The sequence below is a fragment of the Marmota monax genome, unplaced genomic scaffold (assembly GCF_021218885.2).
Source record: "Marmota monax isolate L192 unplaced genomic scaffold, Marmota_monax_Labrador192_F-V1.1 WCK01_AAM20220418_F8-fsc00107, whole genome shotgun sequence".
Classification (NCBI taxonomy): Eukaryota; Metazoa; Chordata; class Mammalia; order Rodentia; family Sciuridae; genus Marmota; species Marmota monax.
The window spans coordinates 5042448-5063828 of NW_026693761.1; the positions used below are offsets into that span (position 1 = coordinate 5042448).

A 21381-nucleotide genomic window follows, 5' to 3' on the forward strand; every position below is an offset into this window, starting at 1 on the left:
AAGCAGGCTGCCTAGAAGTAGGGCTAGAGTCTACAGAATGCCTTCTTCCCTGGATCTCAGAAAGAAGAGAAACAGATGATAAGAGGAGAAGAAATGCCTTCCTGCACTGAAAGCCTGCTCAAAATGGAAGGGATCACTCCAACTGTGACTTAGAGGTGATCCTTCTGACTGAGTCTGAGGCAGGAAGAAGTAACTGAGGAGCTGCCTGAGAGAAAACCCAGGTATTTACCAGAAGGGGTGGATCCCGGAGGGGCTCCTGCCTCTCTGCCTCTGTTAACTTCTCTAGAGTGCCTCCTACCCACATTGGCCTTACACAGATGAGGAGAAGCCAAGAGCCTGGAGAACTAATAGTTGAAGCAGGTTGAACACACATGATGGGACCAGAGCCCTGGATAAAATGTCTGTTCTTGAACTTTGGGTCACTTAAGTTTAGAGTTTTGATTTTCCTTCAATTATTAATTGACAGGTCAGATTCAGTTTCACTAAACAGAGGAAGTATCATGATTTGAACTGACTTACAATGGAGTATGCTAGGACCTGCAATGTCATCCTGGATGTGACCTTAGCCCTCTACTTTCAGAGGGGCTCCTTTGGTCGCTTCATGTCTCTTCATTGACCCATAACTCTCACACACATCCATTTGAGTTGAGAAGTGTCCTGTGCAACCAACATCCCCAGATGCTTGTAATAAAGTAGATCTGAGACTTATCAGATTTCCAGTTGGTGGTTGCCCAAAAGTCAACTTACAATTGTAAATGAAGGTGGTTCAGGCCAAATATAGAAATTTCATCTCAGGACAAGATCATGGCACTAACAACAACCTGAAAACTCTAAACTTAAGTGACCCAAAGTTCAAGAACAGACATTTTATCCAGGGCTCTGGTCCCATCATGTGTGTTCAACCTGCTTCAACTATTAGTTCTCCAGGCTCTTGGCTTCTCCTCATCTGTGTAATGCCAATGTGGGTAGGAGGCACTCTAGAGAAGTTAACAGAGGCAGAGAGGCAGGAGCCCTAAATGCTAAGAGTGGGACCCCATTTACTGACTCCCTGGAAATTGTAATTGAGATTTTATTTGTCATGTGTGCATGCTCAGGCAGAATGGTGAAGCTGTCTTTATTGTAAAAATGAAGTATGTGAAACAGATTTTTTTAATTGTCCTACAGCACATCAAAAGGTGGTCCTGACATCTGATACTTCATCAACCCTCACCATTTTCCTACTCTTCCTGCCTTTTTCCAGTACCTCACATACAAGAAGTTCTGTTTTTAATTTAATGAGGAACTTCCATAACATTTTTACAATTAATCCATCAATTTACATTACTACAAACAATGTCTCATATTTCCTTTTTCTTCATATCCTTAACAGCACCACTGGTCTTCTGATTTTTAGTTTTAGCTTTCCTAACTTATGAGAGATAAGCAACACTTTTTAAAAAAGAAAATCATAGGTAGTGCAAGATAGATTCGTATCCAGCTAGAAACTTGAAGACAGAAAGGAGGACTTGTTCCAGGGGTCTCTCTGCTACTCACTGTGAAGAGGAGAACACAAATGCAGGTGACTTCTTCAATGTCACATGACCAGGAGTATCTGAGGCAGGATTGGAAAACCCACACTTTTATGGTAAGATGTGAGGTCTCCCCCAAAAGCTCATGTTTGAGACAATCCAAGGGAGTTTAGAAGCGAATGGGTGGGTTATGAAAGTCTTAACCTAATAAGTGTGTTAATTACCTGAGAGGTATTAATTGGGTGGTTATGGTGAACAGGTGGGGTATGATTGAAGGAAGGCCATCATTGGGAGCATGCCCAGGTGATTATATTTTCTCTGTGGAAGGAGAGCTCAATTGGTCTCTCCTTCACTCTCCCTCTCTCTCACTCTGCTTCCTGGTGTCCATGTCCTGAGCCACATTTCTTCATCATACTCTTCTTTTTTTTTTTTTAATTTTTTATTGTTGGCTGTTCAAAACATTACATAGTTCTTGATATATCATATTTCACAATTTGATTCAAGTGGGTTATGAGCTCCCATTTTTACCCCATATACAGATTGCAGAATCACATCAGTTACACATCCATTGATTTACATATTGCCATACTAGTGTCTGTTGTATTCTGCTGCCTTTCCTATCCTCTACTATCCCCCCTCCCCTCCCCTCCCCTCCCCTCCCCTCCCCTCCCCTCCCCTCTTCTCTCTCTGCTCCCTCTACTGACATTCGTTTGTCCCCCTTATATTATTTTCCCCTTCCCCTCACTTCCTCTTGTATGTACTTTTGTATAACTCTGAGGGTCTCCTTCCATTTCCATGCATTTTCCCTTCTCTCTCCCTTTCCCTCCCACCTCTCATCCCTGTTTAATGTTAATCTTCTTCTCATGCTCTTCGACCCTACTCTGTTCTTAGTTACTCTCCTTATATCAAAGAAGACATTTGGCATTTGTTTTTAAGGGATTGGCTAGCTTCACTTAGCATAATCTGCTCTAATGCCATCCATTTCCCTGTAAATTCTATGATTTTGTCATTTTTTAATGCAGAGTAATACTCCATTGTGTATAAATGCCACATTTTTTTTATCCATTCATCCATTGAAGGGCATCTAGGTTGGTTCCACAGTCTAGCTATTGTGAATTGTGCTGCTATGAACATCGATGTAGCAGTGTCCCTGTAGCATGCTCTTTTTAGGTCTTTAGGGAGTAGACCGAGAAGGGGAATAGCTGGGTCAAATGGTGGCTCCATTCCCAGCTTTCCAAGAAATCTCCATACTCCTTTCCAAATTGGCTGCACCAATTTGCAGTCCCACCAGCAATGTACAAGTGTACCCTTTTCCCCACATCCTTGCCAGCACTTGTTGTTGTTTGACTTCATAATGGCTGCCAATCTAACTGGAGTGAGATGGTATCTTAGGGTGGTTTTGATTTGCATTTCTCTGACTGCTAGAGATGGTGAGCATTTTTTCATGTACTTGTTGATTGATTGTATGTCCTCCTCTGAGAAGTGTCTGTTCAGGTCCTTGGCCCATTTGTTGATTGGGTTGTTTGTTCTCTTATTGTCTAATTTTTTGAGTTCTTTGTATACTCTGGATATTAGGGCTCTATCTGAAGTGTGAGGAGTAAAGATTTGTTCCCAGGATGTAGGCTCTCTATTTACCTCTCTTATTGTTTCTTTTGCTGAGAAAAAACTTTTTAGTTTGAGTAAGTCCCATTTGTTGATTCTAGTTATTAACTTTTGTGCTATGGGTGTCCTATTGAGGAATTTGGAGCCCGACCCCACAGTATGTAGATCGTAGCCAACTTTTTCTTCTATCAGATGGCGTGTCTCTGATTTGATATCAAGCTCCTTGATCCATTTTGAATTAACTTTTGTGCATGGCGAGAGAAAGGGATTCAGTTTCATTTTGTTGCATATGGATTTCCAGTTTTCCCAGCACCATTTGTTGAAGATGCTATCCTTCCTCCATTGCATGCTTTTAGCCCCTTTATCAAATATAAGGTAGTTGTAGTTTTGTGGATTGGTTTCTGTGTCCTCTATTCTGTACCATTGGTCCACCCGCCTGTTTTGGTACCAGTACCATGCTGTTTTTGTTACTATTGCTCTGTAGTATAGTTTGAAGTCTGGTATCGCTATACCGCCTGATTCACACTTCCTGCTTAGCATTGTTTTTGCTATTCTGGGTCTTTTGTTTTTCCATATGAATTTCATGATTGCTTTCTCTATTTCTACAAGAAATGCCGTTGGGATTTTGATTGGCATTGCATTAAACCTATAGAGAACTTTTGGTAATATCGCCATTTTGATGATGTTAGTTCTGCCTATCCATGAACAGGGTATATTTTTCCATCTTCTAAGATCTTCTTCTATTTCTCTCTTTAGGGTTCTGTAGTTTTCTTTGTATAAGTCTTTCACCTCTTTTGTTAGGTTGATTCCCAAGTATTTTATTTTTTTTGAAGATATTGTGAATGGAGTGGTTGTCCTCATTTCCATTTCAGAGGATTTGTCGCTGATATACAGGAATGCCTTTGATTTATGCGTGTTGATTTTATATCCTGCCACTTTGCTGAATTCATTTATTAGCTCTAATAGTTTCTTTGTAGACCCTTTTGGGTCTGCTAGGTATAGAATCATGTCATCTGCAAATAGTGATAATTTAAGTTCTTCTTTTCCTATTTTGATGCCTTTAATTTCTTTCGTCTGTCTAATTGCTCTGGCCAGTGTTTTGAGAACTATGTTGAACAGAAGTGGTGAGAGAGGGCATCCCTGTCTTGTTCCAGATTTTAGAGGGAATGCCTTCAATTTTTCTCCATTCAGAATGATGCTAGCCTGAGGCTTAGCATAGATTGCTTTTACAATATTGAGGTATGTTCCTGTTATCCCTAGTTTTTCTAGAGTTTTGAACATAAAGGGATGCTGTACTTTGTGGAATGCTTTTTCCGCATCTATCGAGATGATCATATGGTTCTTATTTTTAAGTCTATTGATGTGGTGAATAACATTTATTGATTTCCGTATATTGAACCAGCCTTGCATCCCAGGGATGAATCCTACTTGATCATGGTGCACAATTTTTTTGATAAGTTTTTGTATCCGAGTGGCCAGAATTTTATTGAGGATTTTTGCATCTAGGTTCATTAGAGATATTGGTCTGTAGTTTTCTTTCTTTAAAGTGTCTTTGTCTGGTTTAGGTATCAGGGTGATGTTGGCCTCGTAGAATGAATTTGGAAGTTCTCCCTCTTTTTCTATTTCCCGAAGTAGCTTGAAAAGTATTGGTATTAGTTCCTCTTTAAAGGTTTTGTAAAACTCTGCTGTATACCCATCCGGTCCTGGGCTTTTCTTAGTTGGTAGTCTTTTGATGGTTTCTTCTATTTCCTCAATTGATATTGGTCTGTTTAGGTTGTCTATATCCTCCTGACTGAATCTGGGCAGATCATATGACTTAAGAAATTTATCTATGCCTTCACTATCTTCTAATTTATTGGAGTATAAGGATTCAAAATAATTTTTGATTATCTTCTGTATTTCTGAAGTGTCTGTTGTGATATTGCCTCTTTCATCCCGTATGTTAGTAATTTGAGTTCTCTCTCTTCTTCTCTTTGCTAGCATGGCTAAGGGTCTGTCGATTTTGTTTATTTTTTCAAAGAACCAACTTTTAGTTTTGTCAATTTTTTCAATTGTTTCTTTTGTTTCGATTTCATTAATTTCAGCTCTGATTTTAATTATTTCTTGCCTTCTACTTCTTTTGCTGTTGTTTTGCTCTTCTTTTTCAAGGATTTTGAGATGAAGTATGAGATCATTTATTTGTTGGTTTTTTCTCTTTTTAAGGAATGAACTCCAAGCAATGAATTTTCCTCTTAGAACTGCTTTCAATGTGTCCCATAGATTCCAATATGTTGTGTCTGTGTTTTCATTAATCTCTAAGAATTTTTTAATTTCTTCCTTGATGTCTTCTATAACCCATTGATCGTTCAGTAACCTATTGTTCATTCTCCAAGTGATGTATTCTTTTCCCCTCCTTCTTTTATCATTGATTTTCAGTTCCATTCCATTATGATCAGATAGGATGCATGGTATTATCTCTACTCCTTTATATTGTCTAAGAGTTTTCCTGTGACATAATATATGATCTATTTTTGAGAAGGATCCATGTGCTGCTGAGAAAAAAGTGTAACTGCTTGATGTTGGGTGGTATATTCTATATATGTCAATTAAGTCTAGGTTATTAATTGTGTTATTGAGTTCTATAGTTTCCTTATTCAACTTTTGTTTGGAAGATCTGTCCAGTGGTGATAGAGGTGTGTTGAAGTCTCCCATGATTATTGTATGGTGGTCTATTAGACTCTTGAACTTGAGAAGAGTTTGTTTGATGAACATAGCTGCACCATTGTTTGGGGCATATATATTTATGATTGTTATGTCTTGTTGGTGTATGGTTCCCTTGAGCAGTATGTAGTGTCCCTCTTTATCCCTTTTGATTAACTTGGGCTTGAAATCTATTTTATTTGATATGAGTATGGATACTCCTGCTTGTTTCCGAAGTCCATATGAGTGATATGATTTTTCCCAACCTTTCACCTTCAGCCTATGTATGTCTTTTCCTATCAAATGTGTCTCTTGTAGGCAGCATATTGTTGGGTCTTGTTTTGTGATCCATTCTACTAGCCTGTGTCTCTTGATTGGTGAGTTTAAGCCATTAACATTTAGGGTCATTATTGAGATATGGGTTGTTGTTCCAGCCATATTTGTTTATTTATGTTACTAAACATGGTTTGTTTTCCTATTTGATTATTTTCCCCCCTTTAGTGTCCTACCTCCCACTGTTGGTTTTCATTGTTATTTTCCATTTCCTCTTCCTGTAATGTTTTGCCAAGGATGTTTTGAAGAGATGGTTTTCTAGCTGCAAATTCTTTTAACTTTTGTTTATCGTGGAAGGTTTTAATTTCATCTTCCATCCTGAAGCTTAATTTCGCTGGAAACACAATTCTTGGTTGGAACCCATTTTCTTTCAGTGTTTGAAATATGTTATTCCAGGATCTTCTAGCTTTCAGAGTCTGTGTTGAAAGATCAGCTGTTATCCTGATTGGCTTACCCCTAAATGTGATCTGCTTCCTTTCTCTTGTAGCTTTTAAAATTCTCTCCTTATTCTGTATGTTGGGCATCTTCATTATAATGTGTCTAAGTGTGGGTCTCTTATGATTTTGCACATTCGGCGTCCTGTAGGCTTCTAGGATTTGGGGTTCTGTCTCATTCTTCAAGTCTGGGAAGTTTTCTCGTATTATTTCATTGAATAGATTGCTCATTCCTTTGGTTTGAAACTCTGTCCCTTCCTGTATCCCAATGACTCTTAAATTTGGTCTCTTCATGTTATCCCATATTTCTTGGATGTTCTGCTCATGGTTTCTTAACAGTCTTGCTGAGCTGTCTATGTTCTTTTCTAGTTGAAATACTTTATCTTCATTGTCTGATGTTCTGTCTTCTAAGTGTTCTACTCTGCTGGTAGTATTCTCAATTGAGTTTTTAAGTTGGCTTATTGCTTCCTGCATTTCTAGGATTTCTGTTTGTTTGTTTTTTATAACCTCTATTTCCCTGTATAGTTGATCTTTTGCTTCTTGGATTTGTTTATGTAATTCATTGTTGAAGTGATCTTTCATTGTCTGATTTTGCTGTCTGATGTCTTCCTTGAGACTCCAGATCATCTGAAGCATGTATATCCTGAATTCTTTATCTGACATTCCATCTGCTGCAGCTATTACCTCTTCTAACGTTGAGTTGACCTGCAATGCTTGTGGTCCTTTCTTTCCTTGTCTCTTCATACTGTTCACGTTCCTTTCTACTTGGTGAAACTGTTGTGCTATTGAATTTTCCCCCTATATATTTATATTGGTCTTGTATAGTTGCAAAGTCTCCCTCGCAGGCGCGGGCGGCGGCTCTGTCCCTCTGCGGGCCGCTAGGCTTGTTCTGTCGGTGGTCACAGTTCTGTCTACTTTGCAGGCGCAGGCAGCGGCACTGCCCCTCTGCAGGCCTCTGGGGCTGTACTGCCAGTGGGTCGCAGGTGCGCCTACCTTGCAGGCGTGGGGGGGGCGGCTCTACCCTTCCTCAGGCCACTGGGCCTGTTCTGTCTCTCGGTTGCAGGTCTGGCCTGTTCTGATGGTGGTCACAGTTCCGTCTACCTTGCAGGCGCTGGGGGGAGGGGGCGGCTCTGCCTCTCAGCAGGCCGCTGCTCCTCTTCTGCCAGTGGGTCGCAGGCCCGCCTACCTTGCAGGAGTGATTGGAAGCTCTGCCACTCCGCGGGCCACTGGGCCTTTTCTGTCAGTGGTCACAGTTCCGCCTACCTGACAGGCGCGGGGGGTGGGGGGCGGCTCTGCCCCTCAGCAGGCCGCTGGGCCTGCTCTGTGCGTGGTCACACTTCCCTCTACTTTGCCGGCACAGGGGGAGGGGGCGGCTCAGCCTCTCAGCAGGACGCTGCTCCTCTTCTGCCGGTGGGTCGCAGGCCCGCCTACCTTGCAAGAGTGATTGGAAGCTCTGTCCCACCACGGGCCACTGGGCCTTTTCTGTCGGTGGTCACCTGGCAGGCGCGGGGGGTGGGGGGTGGCTCTGCCCCTCAGCAGGCCGCTGGGCCTGCTCTGTGCGTGGTCACAGTTCCCTCTACCTTGCCGGTGCAGGGGGAGGGGGCGGCTCTGCCTCTCAGCAGGCCGCTGCTCCTCTTCTGCTGGTGGGTCGCAGGCCCGCCTACCTTCATCATACTCTTCTGCCATGATGTTCTGCCACACTTTAGCACCACAGCAATGAAGCCTGCTGTTAGTGGACTGAGGTGTCTGAGACTGAGTCCCTCAATAAATTTTTCCTCCTCTAAAATTATCTTTTTCTGGTCTTTTGGTCACAGCACAGAAAAAGCTAACTAAATTAACTATTTTTTAAGCAACCTTGTATTCTACAATTGTTTATTTTTGTACATGCTTTATAATAAAAACAAAGTATTTCTATTTTTGCATTTGTGATATGTGTTGGAGGTCTATTCATTAAAAACATAATTTGAAGAGATTCTTGAAAAGCCAGAACAGCCTATCAAATTTCACAATTATCATAAAACTACAGAAATGAAAACATTGTGCTCCTAGCAAAGGAATACACAAAGTAGGGACTCAGCGCACTCCTCAAGTTGAGTATGTTCATATACAGTGACTGTCCCTCTGGCTGCATCCTGAGCAAAGGTGGCCAGTGGACAAGCAGATGTGCACAGTGGAAAGAAGAAAGCAGCAAGGGTTATATTAGCAAATGCCACAGTCACCATCCCAAAGGTGGTGCTGAGAAACCGTGGGGTAGCAGACATCAGATGGGAATTTAGGGGAGAAATTGGCTCTCCACATAACAGCCCCAACTTCCCCATACACAAATACTCAATTTCTGGCAGATGAAAGATATCAATGTGCAAAATCATCACACTCTTGGAAGAATACAAATGTGTTTATGTTTCAAGGTGAGGGACAGGCTTTATTAAGGTATGAAATGGTTACCATGTGGTCCCTGGCAGAGCTCAGCAAGATAACACAAGCTGTGGAAGACACAACGCTTACTTCCTGAGGTCATAGGAAGAAAAGGAATGAAAGTCTGACCTGGTTGTGGATGACCAGCCAGGGATGGCAAAGGCAGCACAGAAGGCTGAGCTAAGAGGAGGGTGTGGGGGTTAGGAGGGAGCCCAGGAGCAATTTTGTAGAACAGCTGGGTGTGCCAGCCTGAGGACAGTCCCTCCTTGTCTTACCAGTTGGGCAGCAGTGATTGTAGGTAAGTTTTAATGTTCCAGCAGTGGGAGTTTTTAAGAAGTGTACATTCCCAGCTTTCATTCTGAGATTCTGACTCATTATGCTGGGTGCTACCTGCACTTTTTTATTAAAAGCATCCCATTTGCTTCTGATGTAGGTGGTCAACTTCCAAAACCTCTAGGAAACATGATGAAGAATTAGAAGCATTTCCATTAAAGCTAAGAATAAGAAAGAGACATTTATGATCTTGAGTGACATTCACATTGCCTGGAGCATCTCAACCTGAACAATTCATTCATGTGAGAGGAAATGAGCACTTGAAATGAAAAAAAAAAGGCAAAATGTCATGATTTGCTAATGATACTATTACACACTAGAAAACTTCCATATAAACAAGCTTATTGCCAAATATCCACACATTTGTTTAATAGAATGTCAATACAGAAAATAAGCAGTAGTATTTCTGTACACAGCAATAAAGCAAAAGTTACCTAATGAAGTGTAAGATCATTAGGAATGAGTCTAACAATATCACATTCTGAATATTTGATGGAAAATAGTAGAACTTTTCTGAGAAAGTTAAACTGAAATATGAATATGTAAGCAGGGATCCTAAACGTGGACGAAATGTCCACTCTGTGATCTACTTGGGTCTGAAACTCCTGCCCAATCCAGACAAAGACAAGGATGCCAGTCACTTCACTTTTATTAAATATTGCACCAGAAGACACAAAAAGGGCATTAAGAATGCAAAATTAATAAAAATTAGGAATGTAAAGTAGATATAAAACTGCCTTTATTTGTAGTTAACATGAATGCATATGCAGAAAAATTGAAAAATCAATGAATAAAATAAAAAATTAATAAGAAAATGCAGCATGACTATTGTGTAAATGCACATACACTCTTGCAGAATCTATTTCATTTGCCTATACCATTAACAAATGAAATTTCAGAAAATGAAATTCAAAATTTCTACAAACTTATTTTCCTTGAGAGTCACAGCCAAGCCCTTCACTTTCCTCTTATCTGGACTAATTTTACAACACTAAACATGGCTAAATATGCAGCAGTCAGCATTTACCATTATAATTTTTTATTTAAATATCCATTATTCTTCATGTAATTGTTCATCAAAGACATTGTTACAATTATTGAGAAAAATGATAATTTGATGGAAACTCTAGTTAATGATGTGCCCTTGTTCATAAAAGATGGTAGAAGTGGATAGAATATTTAGCTTTGTTCTTTGAGAAGAGAATAGATTTATGGTCTTTGCAATTTCAGTAGGAGATATATTAAACAGAATTTATGGGGGGGGGCTGTAATAGAGATGGAGCTTGTGTATGTATACTAGGAGGTTAACAGATTAATCCAAAATGGAGTCACTGTGCAAAGAATCCCTGTCATTAAACCTAAGCTATTTAATTGTAAAATCAAACCTTCTAAGAAATCAGAAAATAACAGCCAAAGACTCAAACAACCCAGATTGTGAACAATATCAAAAGACAGAGAATAATAGGAGATTCACATCAACCAATCATGGGTGTCCAATCAATCATTGCAGGCATGGTAGGGAAGTCCCTAGACCAGAAGAGAAGGCTGATGTCACCAATCTGCCCTTTGTACTCTCTTGTACCCTTTTTCCTGCTTAGGCTGTAATGCAACCACCAACAGTTGTCACATCAGCAGAGGGCCTGTCTATGGTGGTTCCTGAATCACTAACAACAGCCAAGTCGAACTTTGCAATTCTATTTCTTGAAGTTTGTACTCTCCAATGTATAAGTAGATAACAAAAATTAGCATATTTAAAACAACAACCTTTTCCTATGTTCTCACCTGCAGTAACATGGTTGCTTATTTCCCATGAGGGAAATACTGATTTGTTCAAAAAATAATTATGACTGTCTGCATGAGGTAGGTCTTCATGAAACCCAAATATTTTATTCTATAATTTCTTATAACCCTGAGTAACAAAGCAGAGTCATACCCAGATATTATCTGTAGATCATGATTGGATAAATGACACCATACAACTAGCCTTCAGAATGCTCTCCTAAATGTAAACTCTGATTTACCCTAAACAAACTTGTGCTCATAAGCAACAGATTTAATGTGCCTTCAGCAGTCCCTAGAAGACCTGAGAGAATGATGCTGTCAGCCAGGATGCTAGGCCAAGGGGAGAGAGAGAAGTTTGGAAATTTGGTCTTGGGGAACAGCTAGGGGCAAAGTACAGGTGTTGAGGGGGGAGTGGGATAGATATAGGTTGGAAGTTAGGCTTCAGACTCATGATTTCCCTTTATTCAGAGTACAGTGAAGTTAGAGGCAGGAAATGGGATGGGTCTGATCTCTATCTGTGAACCAGAGCCAGACATAGCAACATTTTGAGTAGAGATAAAGACAGGTCTGAACCACTGTGCTAGTCCAGTAGGCACAGTAATATACAGCAGAGTCACTTTCTTCCACATTTCGTACTGCAAATTCACATCTCCCATCTGCACCTCTATATGCACCATATTTTAACAAACTGATTCCTGAGTCCCACACAAACTTGAAATTCACAAAATCATAGTAGAGTAGGCGTTGTGGGGCCTTTCCTTCCTTGAATTGGTACCAGTGGATGTAGGTACTTGCAAAATCACAAGAGATTGACACATATGACCCAGGTGAACTTGTTACTGACATCATTCTCCCTTCCAAACTGGAAGATGTTTGACTGCCTGGAATGGTAACAACAATAAAAATTAATAGCAAAAAGTAATGGAATTCATTGTTATGGCCTCTTTGGGGGCCTATGGGCATCTGTGCCACATACTTACCAGGAAGCAGGATGGCTAGAAGTAGGGCTAGAGCCCACAGCATGCCTTTTTCCCTGGATTTCAGAAAGAAGAGAAACAGATGATAAGAGGAGAAGAAATACCTCCCTGCACTGAAAGCCTGCTCAAAATGGAAGGGATCACTCCAATTGTGACTTAGAGGTGAACCTTCTGACTGATTCTGAGGCAGGAAGAAGTAACTGAGGAGCAGCCTGAGAAGACAACCCAGGTGTTTACCAAAAGGGGTGGTACTGGGAGGGGCTCCTGCCTCTCTGCTTCTGCTCACTTCTCTAGAGTGCCTCCTACCCACATTGGCCTTACACAGATGAGGAGAAGCCAAGAGCCTGGAGAACTAATAGTTGAAGCAGGTTGAACACACATGATGGGACCAGAGCCCTGGATAAAATGTCTGATTTCTTAAACTTCGGGTCTCTTATGTTTAGAGTTTTCAGGTTGTTGTTGGTGCCATGATCTTGTCCTGAGATGAAATTTCTATATTTGGCCTGAACCACCTTCATTTACAATTGTAAGTTGACTTTTGGGCAACCACCAACTGGAAATCTGATAAGTCTCAGATCTACTTTATTACAAGCATCTGGGGATGTTGGTTGCACAGGACACTTCTCAACTCAAATGGATGTGTGTGAGAGTTATGGGTCAATGCAGAGACATGAAGCGACCAAAGGAGCCCCTCTGAAAGTAGAGGGCTAAGGTCACATCCAGGATGACATTGCAGGTCCTAGCATACTCCATTGTAAGTCAGTTCAAATCATGATACTTCCTCTGTTTAGTGAAACTGAATCTGACCTGTCAATTAATAATTGAAGGAAAATCAAATGCTGGATCCTAATGGAACGACTCCATGATATTTTTTTTAAGAGAGTAAGAGAGAGAGAGAAAGAATCTTTTTTTTTTTTTGGTAGATGGACACAACACAATACCTTTATTTTTATGTGGTGCTTAACCAGGTTCATGCCCGTGCTAGGCAAATGCTCTACCACTGAGACACAATCCCAGCCCTATTCCTTGATATTTTGAAATACCATATCTTTATTTGTCTCAGGAGTCGAGTTGAATTTATACGTGGAAGCTTCTGCAGACACCACCCTGCAATTAGTTGGGAGACTTACTTGGAAACAGTAAGCCCACAGATGGCCAGGCAACCTAGCATGGCTCTGTGTCCCGACCAGGAGAGCAGGAGCCCTGGGTGACCTTGGGCTCAAACTGCTGCTAGGAGTCACAACTTGGTGGGTGGCTATGACCAGATTAGGTCCTGAGCCAATTTTCTGGTACACAAATTTAAATGGTAAGAGAAATAAGAGAGGGAAGAAGAGGCCCCAGTGAGAGGAGATCTATACACAAATCTACATACAAGGTGAAGAGAGGGAGGATGCACAGTTAGATTTCTCAGAAGTGTTTTATGAACATCCCTAGACTAATAGCAGCAATAGTAAGAAATGCTCGTGGGACACTTCCTGTGCTCACACCCCCTGTTTGTGCAGGCGTTTGGGCAGTGCCCTTACCTGCTCATGGTCTTTTTTTATTACATTCTGGAAATAGCCTAGTGGGATAAAAATCAATGTCCTCAGTTTAGAAATGTCAAAAGCAGGCTATTATTTTAAGTAACTTGTCAGAGACTGAACACTTAGTGGGAATGAAGTTTGGGAGACAAAGCCATGTATTGCTGAGGAACTACCCTGGCTTCTTTAAGATACACTTTCACTTTGAAACCATGTTTCTGCTGCTTGCTTTGGGGCAAGAACAAGCACTGATTAGCAGTCCCTGCCAAAAATTCATAGTCTATCTGATCTGTATGAAAGCATGTCACTCAGTGGTCCTGTGGCAGATTTTTTGTGCCCTCAAACAGCAAAAGAGCTGTTTGGTCTTGGCCAAGTTATTTTGTGTCCTTTTCCCCTCTGTGGAAAGGGACACCAGGGAGTTGCTTTGTGTGTCAGTAGGATCCTGTAAACAAAGTGTGTAATTTAGGCATAGATACATTGAGAACTCTCAATAAATGTGGTTTATTATGGTTTTACCTCAACACTGAACAGCTTGCAGTAGGTGACCTCTAGGGACCTCAGGCAGTGGAAATTACAGGTTATGACATGGTTTTAGATAATCAGGTGTTGTGTGTGTGTGTGTGTATCCCCCAAAGAACAGGCCTAAATTGGACCAGGGCATAGGTTGGCTATAAAAGCAAGACCAGGTCACCAGGAACTCAGAATTGGAGAAGATGGGGTATTGGGAAGCACAGGCCAAGGAACATGTGCAATGCTGCTTACAGAGACGGACTTAGCCTGGACTACAGGGGAAATGCAGGTTCGTGTTCAGTCATGCTGTTTGTTCCCAGGACCTTGTAAGTATTCAGGCAGATGGCCACAAGGAGAAGGCGGTGGGCATGGCAGGAGGGGCTTGGCTCTGAAATGAAGTGTTGGTTCCTTAGGTTCTTACCACCAAACCTAGCTTTGAGCTTCTCTTCTGGGGTAGTACCTAAGAGCCCGTTTGTCAGAGTAACCAATGTTCAGTTTCCTGTGTTACCAGAGGCAGGCTTTGGATTGTGCTGACTTATTGACTCAGTGGTCAAATATAAAGCTAATGGAATTTCTTGATTAAAGAATATTCTGGTACTACCATTTATACCTTCTATATGCATCAAGCCAAAATGTGAAATTAACAGTTGTGCCAATGTTAGTTGAGTGAAATAATCCATAGGAAGACATGCCATGTAAATTGTGAGCAATGCGTTGGTGAAAAAACAGCATTTTTTTTTTTTTGCTTTTACTTTTCTCTTTTTTTCAGAATCAAGCTATAAAAAATATTTCTTTGATGGGTAAAAGTATATTGCCACAAATTATGTTATGAAAACAGATTTTATATTTTGTTATCAACATTCATAACTATTTCTCCCAATTGTTTTTATCACTCATTAATTACTTAATAAAGTAAGAACAAAATCTGCAGTCACATAGTCTTTTTAGGGACATTTAAAAAATTTCCTCCAAAACTCTTTCTCGTACAACGTTGTCTGTGCTCTCCTCCAGATGGTGTAGGGAATGTTTATCTAAATTAGACATACATTTAAAAAGTATTGGGGTAGCTCTCTTGGGGAAGATGCAGTCCCCAAGGAGCCAGGGTGGGCCTTCTTGACATTCAGCAAGGGTTTTGAGGATTCTCAGCAAGACTGCCATGGTTTCCAGTAAAGAGAAGCAGGGGGTTGAATGAGGGAACCATACCTGCCCTCAAACTGTGTCCTCCTGCTGTTGTCCCAGAAGAAACAATTATGGTACACCCAGACCTCAGGCTGCTTGGAGTGGTCATGAAGAGGGTGGTAAGAGGAGAACAGGATTCACAGGAAACCTGTTTGCATAGCCAAATGCTAAGAGTGGGACCCCATTTACTGACTCCCTGGAAACTGTCATTGAGATTTTATTTGTCATGTGTGTGTGCTCATGCAGAATGGTGAAGCTGTCTCTATTGTAAAAATGAAGTATTTTTCCCTTTTGTGAAACAGATTTTTTAAAATTGTCCTACAGCACATCAAAAGGTGGTCCTGAAATCTGCTACCTCATCAACCCTCACCATTTTCCTACTCTTCCTGCCTTTTTCCAGTACCTCACATACAAGAAGTTCTGTTTTTAACTTAATGAGGAACTTTCGTAACATTTTTTACAATTACTTCATCAATTTACATTACTACAAACAATGTCTCAGTGATTTCCTTTTTTGGACATCCTTAACAGCATCATTGGTCTTCTGATTTTTAGTTAATAGCTTTCCTAACATATGAGAGATAAGCAACATTTTTTTAAAAGAAAATCATAAGTAGTACATGATAGATTCCTACCTGGCTAGAAACTTGTAGATAGAAGGGAGGTCTTGTTCCAGGGGCCTCTCTGCAACTCACTGTGAAGAGGAGAACACAAATGCAGGTGACTTCTTCAATGTCACAGGACCCGGAGTATTTGAAGCAGGATTGGAACACCCACTCTTTTATGGTAAGATGTGAGGTCTCCCCCAAACACTCATGTGTGAGACAATCCAAGTGAGTTTAGAAGTGAAATGGTTGGGTTATGAAAGTCTTAACCTAATAAGTGTGTTAATTACCTGATAGGTATTAACTGGGTGGTGATGGTGGACAGGTGGTGTATGGCCGGAGGAGGGCCATCATTGGGAACATGCCCAGGTGATTATATTTTCTCTGTGGAAGGAGAGCTCAATTGGTCTCTCCTTCACTCTCCGTCTCTCTCACTCTGCTTCCTGGTGTCCATGTCCTGAGCCACATTTCTTCATCACACTCTTTTGCCATGATGTTCTGCCACACTTTAGCACCACAGCAATGAAGCCTACTGTCAGTGGATTGAGGTGCCTGAAACTGAGTCCCTCAATAAATTTTTCCTCCTCTAAAATTATTCTTTTCTGGTCTTTTGGTCACAGCAAAGAAAAAGCTAAATACATTAACTACTTTTTTTTAGCAACCTTGTATTCTACAAGTGTTTATTTTTGTACATGCTTTATAATAAAAACAAAGTATTTCTATTTTTGTATGTATGACATGTGTTGGAAGGTCTATTCATTAAAAACATAATTTGAAGAGCTTCTTGAAAAGCCAGAACAGCCTATCAAAAAGTCACAATGATTATAAAACCTCAGAAATGAAAACATTGTGCTCCTAACAAAGGAATACACAAAGTAGGGACTCAGCACACTTGTCAAGTTGAGTATGTTCATATACAGTGACTGTCCCTCTGGCTGCATCCTGAGCAAAGATGGCCAATGGACAAGCAGATGTGCGCAGTGGAAAGAAGCAGCAAGGGTTATATTAGCAAATGCCACAGTCACCATCACAAAGGTGGTGCTGAGAAATGGTGGGGTAGCAGGCATCACACAGGAATTTAGGGGAGAAATTGGCTCTCCACATAACAGTCCCACCTTTCCAATACACAAATACTCAATTTCTGGAAGATGAAAGAAATCAATGTGCAAAATCGTCACACTCTTGGAAGGATGCAAATGTGTTTATGCTTCAAGGTGAGGGACAGGCTTTATTAAGGTATGAAATGGTTACCATGTGGTCCTTGTCAGAGCACAGCAAGTTAACACAAGCTGTGGAGGACATAATGATTTTTTTCTGAGGTCACAGGAAGAAAAGGAATGAAAGTTTGACCTGGTTGTGGATGACCAGCCAGGGATGGCAAAGGCAGCACAGAAGGCTGAGATCAGAAGAGGGTTGTGGGGGTTAGGAGGGAGCCCAGGAGCAACTTTGTAGAACAGCTGGGTGTGTTAGGCTGGGGACAGTCCCTCCTTGTCTTACCAGTTGGGCAGCAGTGATTGTAGGTAAGTTTTAATGATCCCAGCAGTTGGTGTTTTTTAAAAGTGTACATTCCCAGCTCCCATTCCTAGATTTAACTCATTGTGTTGGGTGCTACCTGCACTTTTTTATTAAAAGCATCCCATTTGCTTCTGATGTAGGTGGTCAACTTCCAAAACTTCTAAGAAACATAATGAAGTATAGGAAGCATTTCCATTAAAATTAGGAATAAAAAAGAGATGTTTTTGATCATGACATTCACATCATCTGGAGCATCTCAACCTGAACAATTTGTTAATGAGTGAGGAAATCAACACTTGAAATGAAAATAGGCAAAAATGTCATGATTTGCTAATGATACTATTACAAACTGGAAAATTTCCATATACATAAGCTTAATTCCATAATTCCCCACATGTATTTAATAGAATTTCAGCACAAAATAATCTGTGGCATTCTTATATCACATCAATTACGAGTGAGAAATATGTAGCATAATTTTACCATGCACAAACAGTTAAATAGTATAAAACAGTTAAATAGTATTAAAAAAAAAGACTGAGTCCAGCAGTATCACATTCAGAATACTTGAGGGAAAATGATGGAACTTTGCTAAGAATATTAAACTGAAATATGAATAAGTAACCAGGGAAGCAAATCCATGGAAGAAATGTCCATTGTATGAATACTTGGGTGTGAAATCCTGCAGGATCTGAACTAAAACAAGGATGCTAGTCACTAACTTTAATTAAATATCAGACCAGAAGTCTTTACCAGAATGCAAAATTAATAAATTTAGGAATGTAAATTATACATAAAACTGCTTTATTTGTAGGTAAATGAATGTATAACAGAAAAATTAAAGAATCAATAAGCAATATAAAAATTAATAAGACAATTCAGCAAGACTGTTTGGTAAAATGCCCATATACCCTTGCAGAATCTATTGAAATTTTCTATAACATTAACAAATGAAATTAAAGAACATGAAAATTAAAATTTCTACCAATATGTTTCCCTTGGTAATCACTGCCAAGCCCTCCAGTGCTATCCACTTTCCGCATATCTGGATTAATTTTACAACACTAAACATGGCTGAATGGGGAGCGGTCACCATTTTCATGTTTGACTTTTTGATTTAAATATACACTATTCTTTATATATTGTTTATCAAAGAGATTGTTATAATTATTGAGAAAAATGATAATTTGATGGAAACTCCAGTTAATGATGTGGCTATTTTCATAAAAGAAGGTAGAAGTGAAGAGGGTAGAAGATTTAGCTTTGTTCTTTTAGAAATGAATAGATGAACTGTAGGCTCAATTGCAACAGGAGGTATGTTAAACAAATTTGATGGTAGGCTGTTACAGAGATGGAGCTTATGTTTGTGTACTAGGTGATCAACAGATTAAACAAAATGGAATCACTGTGCAAAGAATTCTTGTCATTAAATCTAAGCTGTTTAATTGTAGGTGGAACCTTCCAAGAAATCAGGAAATAATAGTCAATGTCTCAAACAAGCCAGACTGTGAACAATAGCAAAAAATACAGACTAATAGGAGATTCACATTAACCAATCACAGGGGCCTAGTCAACCGTTGCAGGCATAGTAAGGAAGTCCCATAGACCAAGAGAGAAACCTGATGTCACCAGTGTGCTCCTTGCATCATCTTGCATCCTGGTTCCTGCTTAGGCTGTCATGCAACCACCAATACTTGTCGCACCCAGCAGAGCTCCAGTCTGTGTTGAAGACTGAAGCTGCCTGGTTTCTGAATTATTAACAATAGCCACCTAGATCTTTGAAACTTAATTTCTTGAAGCTGTGTTTTCTGACATGTGTAAGTAGATACAAAATTTGCATATTTACAACAATTACCTTTTCCTATGTCCTCACTCATCATCAGTACCGTAGTTGGTTATAGTGAAGGAAATACTGATTTGTTCAAAAAATAATTATGACTGTCTGCATGAGGTCTTCATGAAGCCCAAATACTTCATTCTATCATTTCTCATAATCCTGAGTAATGAATTAGAGTCATACCCAGATATTATCTCTAGATCATGGTTAGATAAATGATACCATACAACTAACCTTCCAGAATGCTCTGCTAAAAATCACCTGTAACTGATCAACCCTAGGTGACATTGTGTTCCTAGACAGCACACTGAATGTGCCTTCACCAGATCCTGTCAGAGCTGAGAGAATGATGCTGTCACCCTGGATGCTTGGCCAAGGATGAGAGAGAGCAGTCTGGACTTTAGTCTTGGTGGTGAGTTGGGGGCAATGTACAGCTGTTGAGGGGAGCGTGGGATACATATATGGTGGAAGTTAGTGTTGAGACTCATAATTTCCCTTTGTTCATAGTTCAGTGAAGTCAAGGCACGAAGTGACATGGCAGTCTATGGGCTGGTCTAGGTGGTATACCACCTAGACACAGCACAATTTTGAGTATAAATAAGGCCAGTGGACACCACTGTGCCTTCAAGGAGGCCCAGTAATACACAGCAGAGTTACTCTTCCAGATTTCTTATTATAAATTTACATCTCCTATCTATGCCTGCATAAGCATCTTATTTCCTTGAGCTGAATCTTGAGTCCAACTTGAAACAGAAAAACTCATAGTAGAGAATTCTCCTCCTTGAATTGGTACCAGTGGATAGATTATTTGCTTCATGAAATTTACAGATGATTTCCACATATGACCCCAGGTGACTTGGTAACTGATATCATACTCCCTTCCAAACTGGGAGATGTTTGATTGCCTGCAGGGATAACAACAATAAAAACAAATGAGTTAGGAGGATGTAAATTCTCTACTATGGCTTGCCCATGGGGGGAAATACATCCCATGAGCATCTATGACACATAATTACCAGGAGGCAGTATAACTAGAAGTAGGGCTAGAGCCCACAGCAGAGATAGGGTGGGAGGTAAGCTTTAGGCACATGGTTTCCCTTTGTTCAGAGTACAGTGAAGTTAGAGGCAGGAAATGGGATGGGGGCTGATCTAATTTTGTATGTCATGCAGACACTGAGACATTTTGAATATAGATAAAGGTCTGAATCACTGTGCTAATCCAGTGGGCACAGTAATACACAGCAGAGTCACTTTCTTCCACATTCCTTACTGTTAATTTACATCTCCCATCTGCACCTTTATAAGCACTATATTTTATCCAAGTGATTCCTGAGTCACGTACAACCTTGGAATTTATAAAATCATAGTAGAGTAGGCGTTGTGGGGCCTCCCCTTCCTTGAATTGGTACCAGTGGATGTAGGTACTTGCAAAATCACAAGAGATTGACACATATGACCCAGGTGAACTTGTTACTGACATCATTCTCCCTTCCAAACTGGAAGATGTTTGACTGCCTGGAATGGTAACAACAATAAAAATTAATAGCAAAAGTAACAGAATTCATTGTTATGGCCACTTTGGGGGAAAACCACATCCCATGGGCATCTGTGCCACATACTTACCAGGAGGCAGAATGGCTAGAAGTAGGGCTAGAGCCCACAGCATGCCTTCTTCCCTGGGGCTGAGAAGGAAGGGGACCAGATAAGAGGAGAAGAAATGCCTCCCTGCACTGAAAACCTGCTTAAAATGAAAGTGATCCCTCCAGCACTGACTTAGAGCTGATTCTCCTGACTGAGTTAGAGGAACAGAGAAGTAACTGAGGAGCTGCCTGAGAAGACAACCCAGCTGTGAACCCAGAAGGGGTGGTGCTAGGAGGAGCCCCTTCCTCTCTGCTTCTGCCCACTTCTCTAGAGTGCCTCCTCCCACCAATGGCCACTGAGGGCAGGCCCTCTGCAGAGGAGGAGAAGCCAGGCACCTGGAAAATTCAGAGCTGAAGCAGGTTGAGCACAACCTCTCTTCTTGAACTTCACGTCTCTGAAGTTTAGAGTTTTCTGGTTGCTGTTGGTGCCATGATCTTGTCCTGAGATGGACCTTCTTGATTGTGGCCACAATGACCTTCACTTACAACTGTAAGTTAACTTTTGGGCAACG

At 40.6% G+C, this 21381-nt stretch overlaps 1 gene segment (V, D, J or C); it reads right to left on the minus strand.

Annotated features, from left to right (window-relative positions):
* The window catches only part of LOC124103946 (T-cell receptor gamma chain C region C10.5-like), a 52604-nt gene extending 31545 nt beyond the window's left edge, over positions 1-21059 (minus strand). Inside the window, 2 exon segments of the C gene segment in view lie at positions 20449-20744; positions 20853-21059. Of these exon segments, the coding sequence occupies positions 20449-20744; positions 20853-20895 (339 nt within the window).
* Positions 21060-21381: the final 322 nt, after the last annotated feature.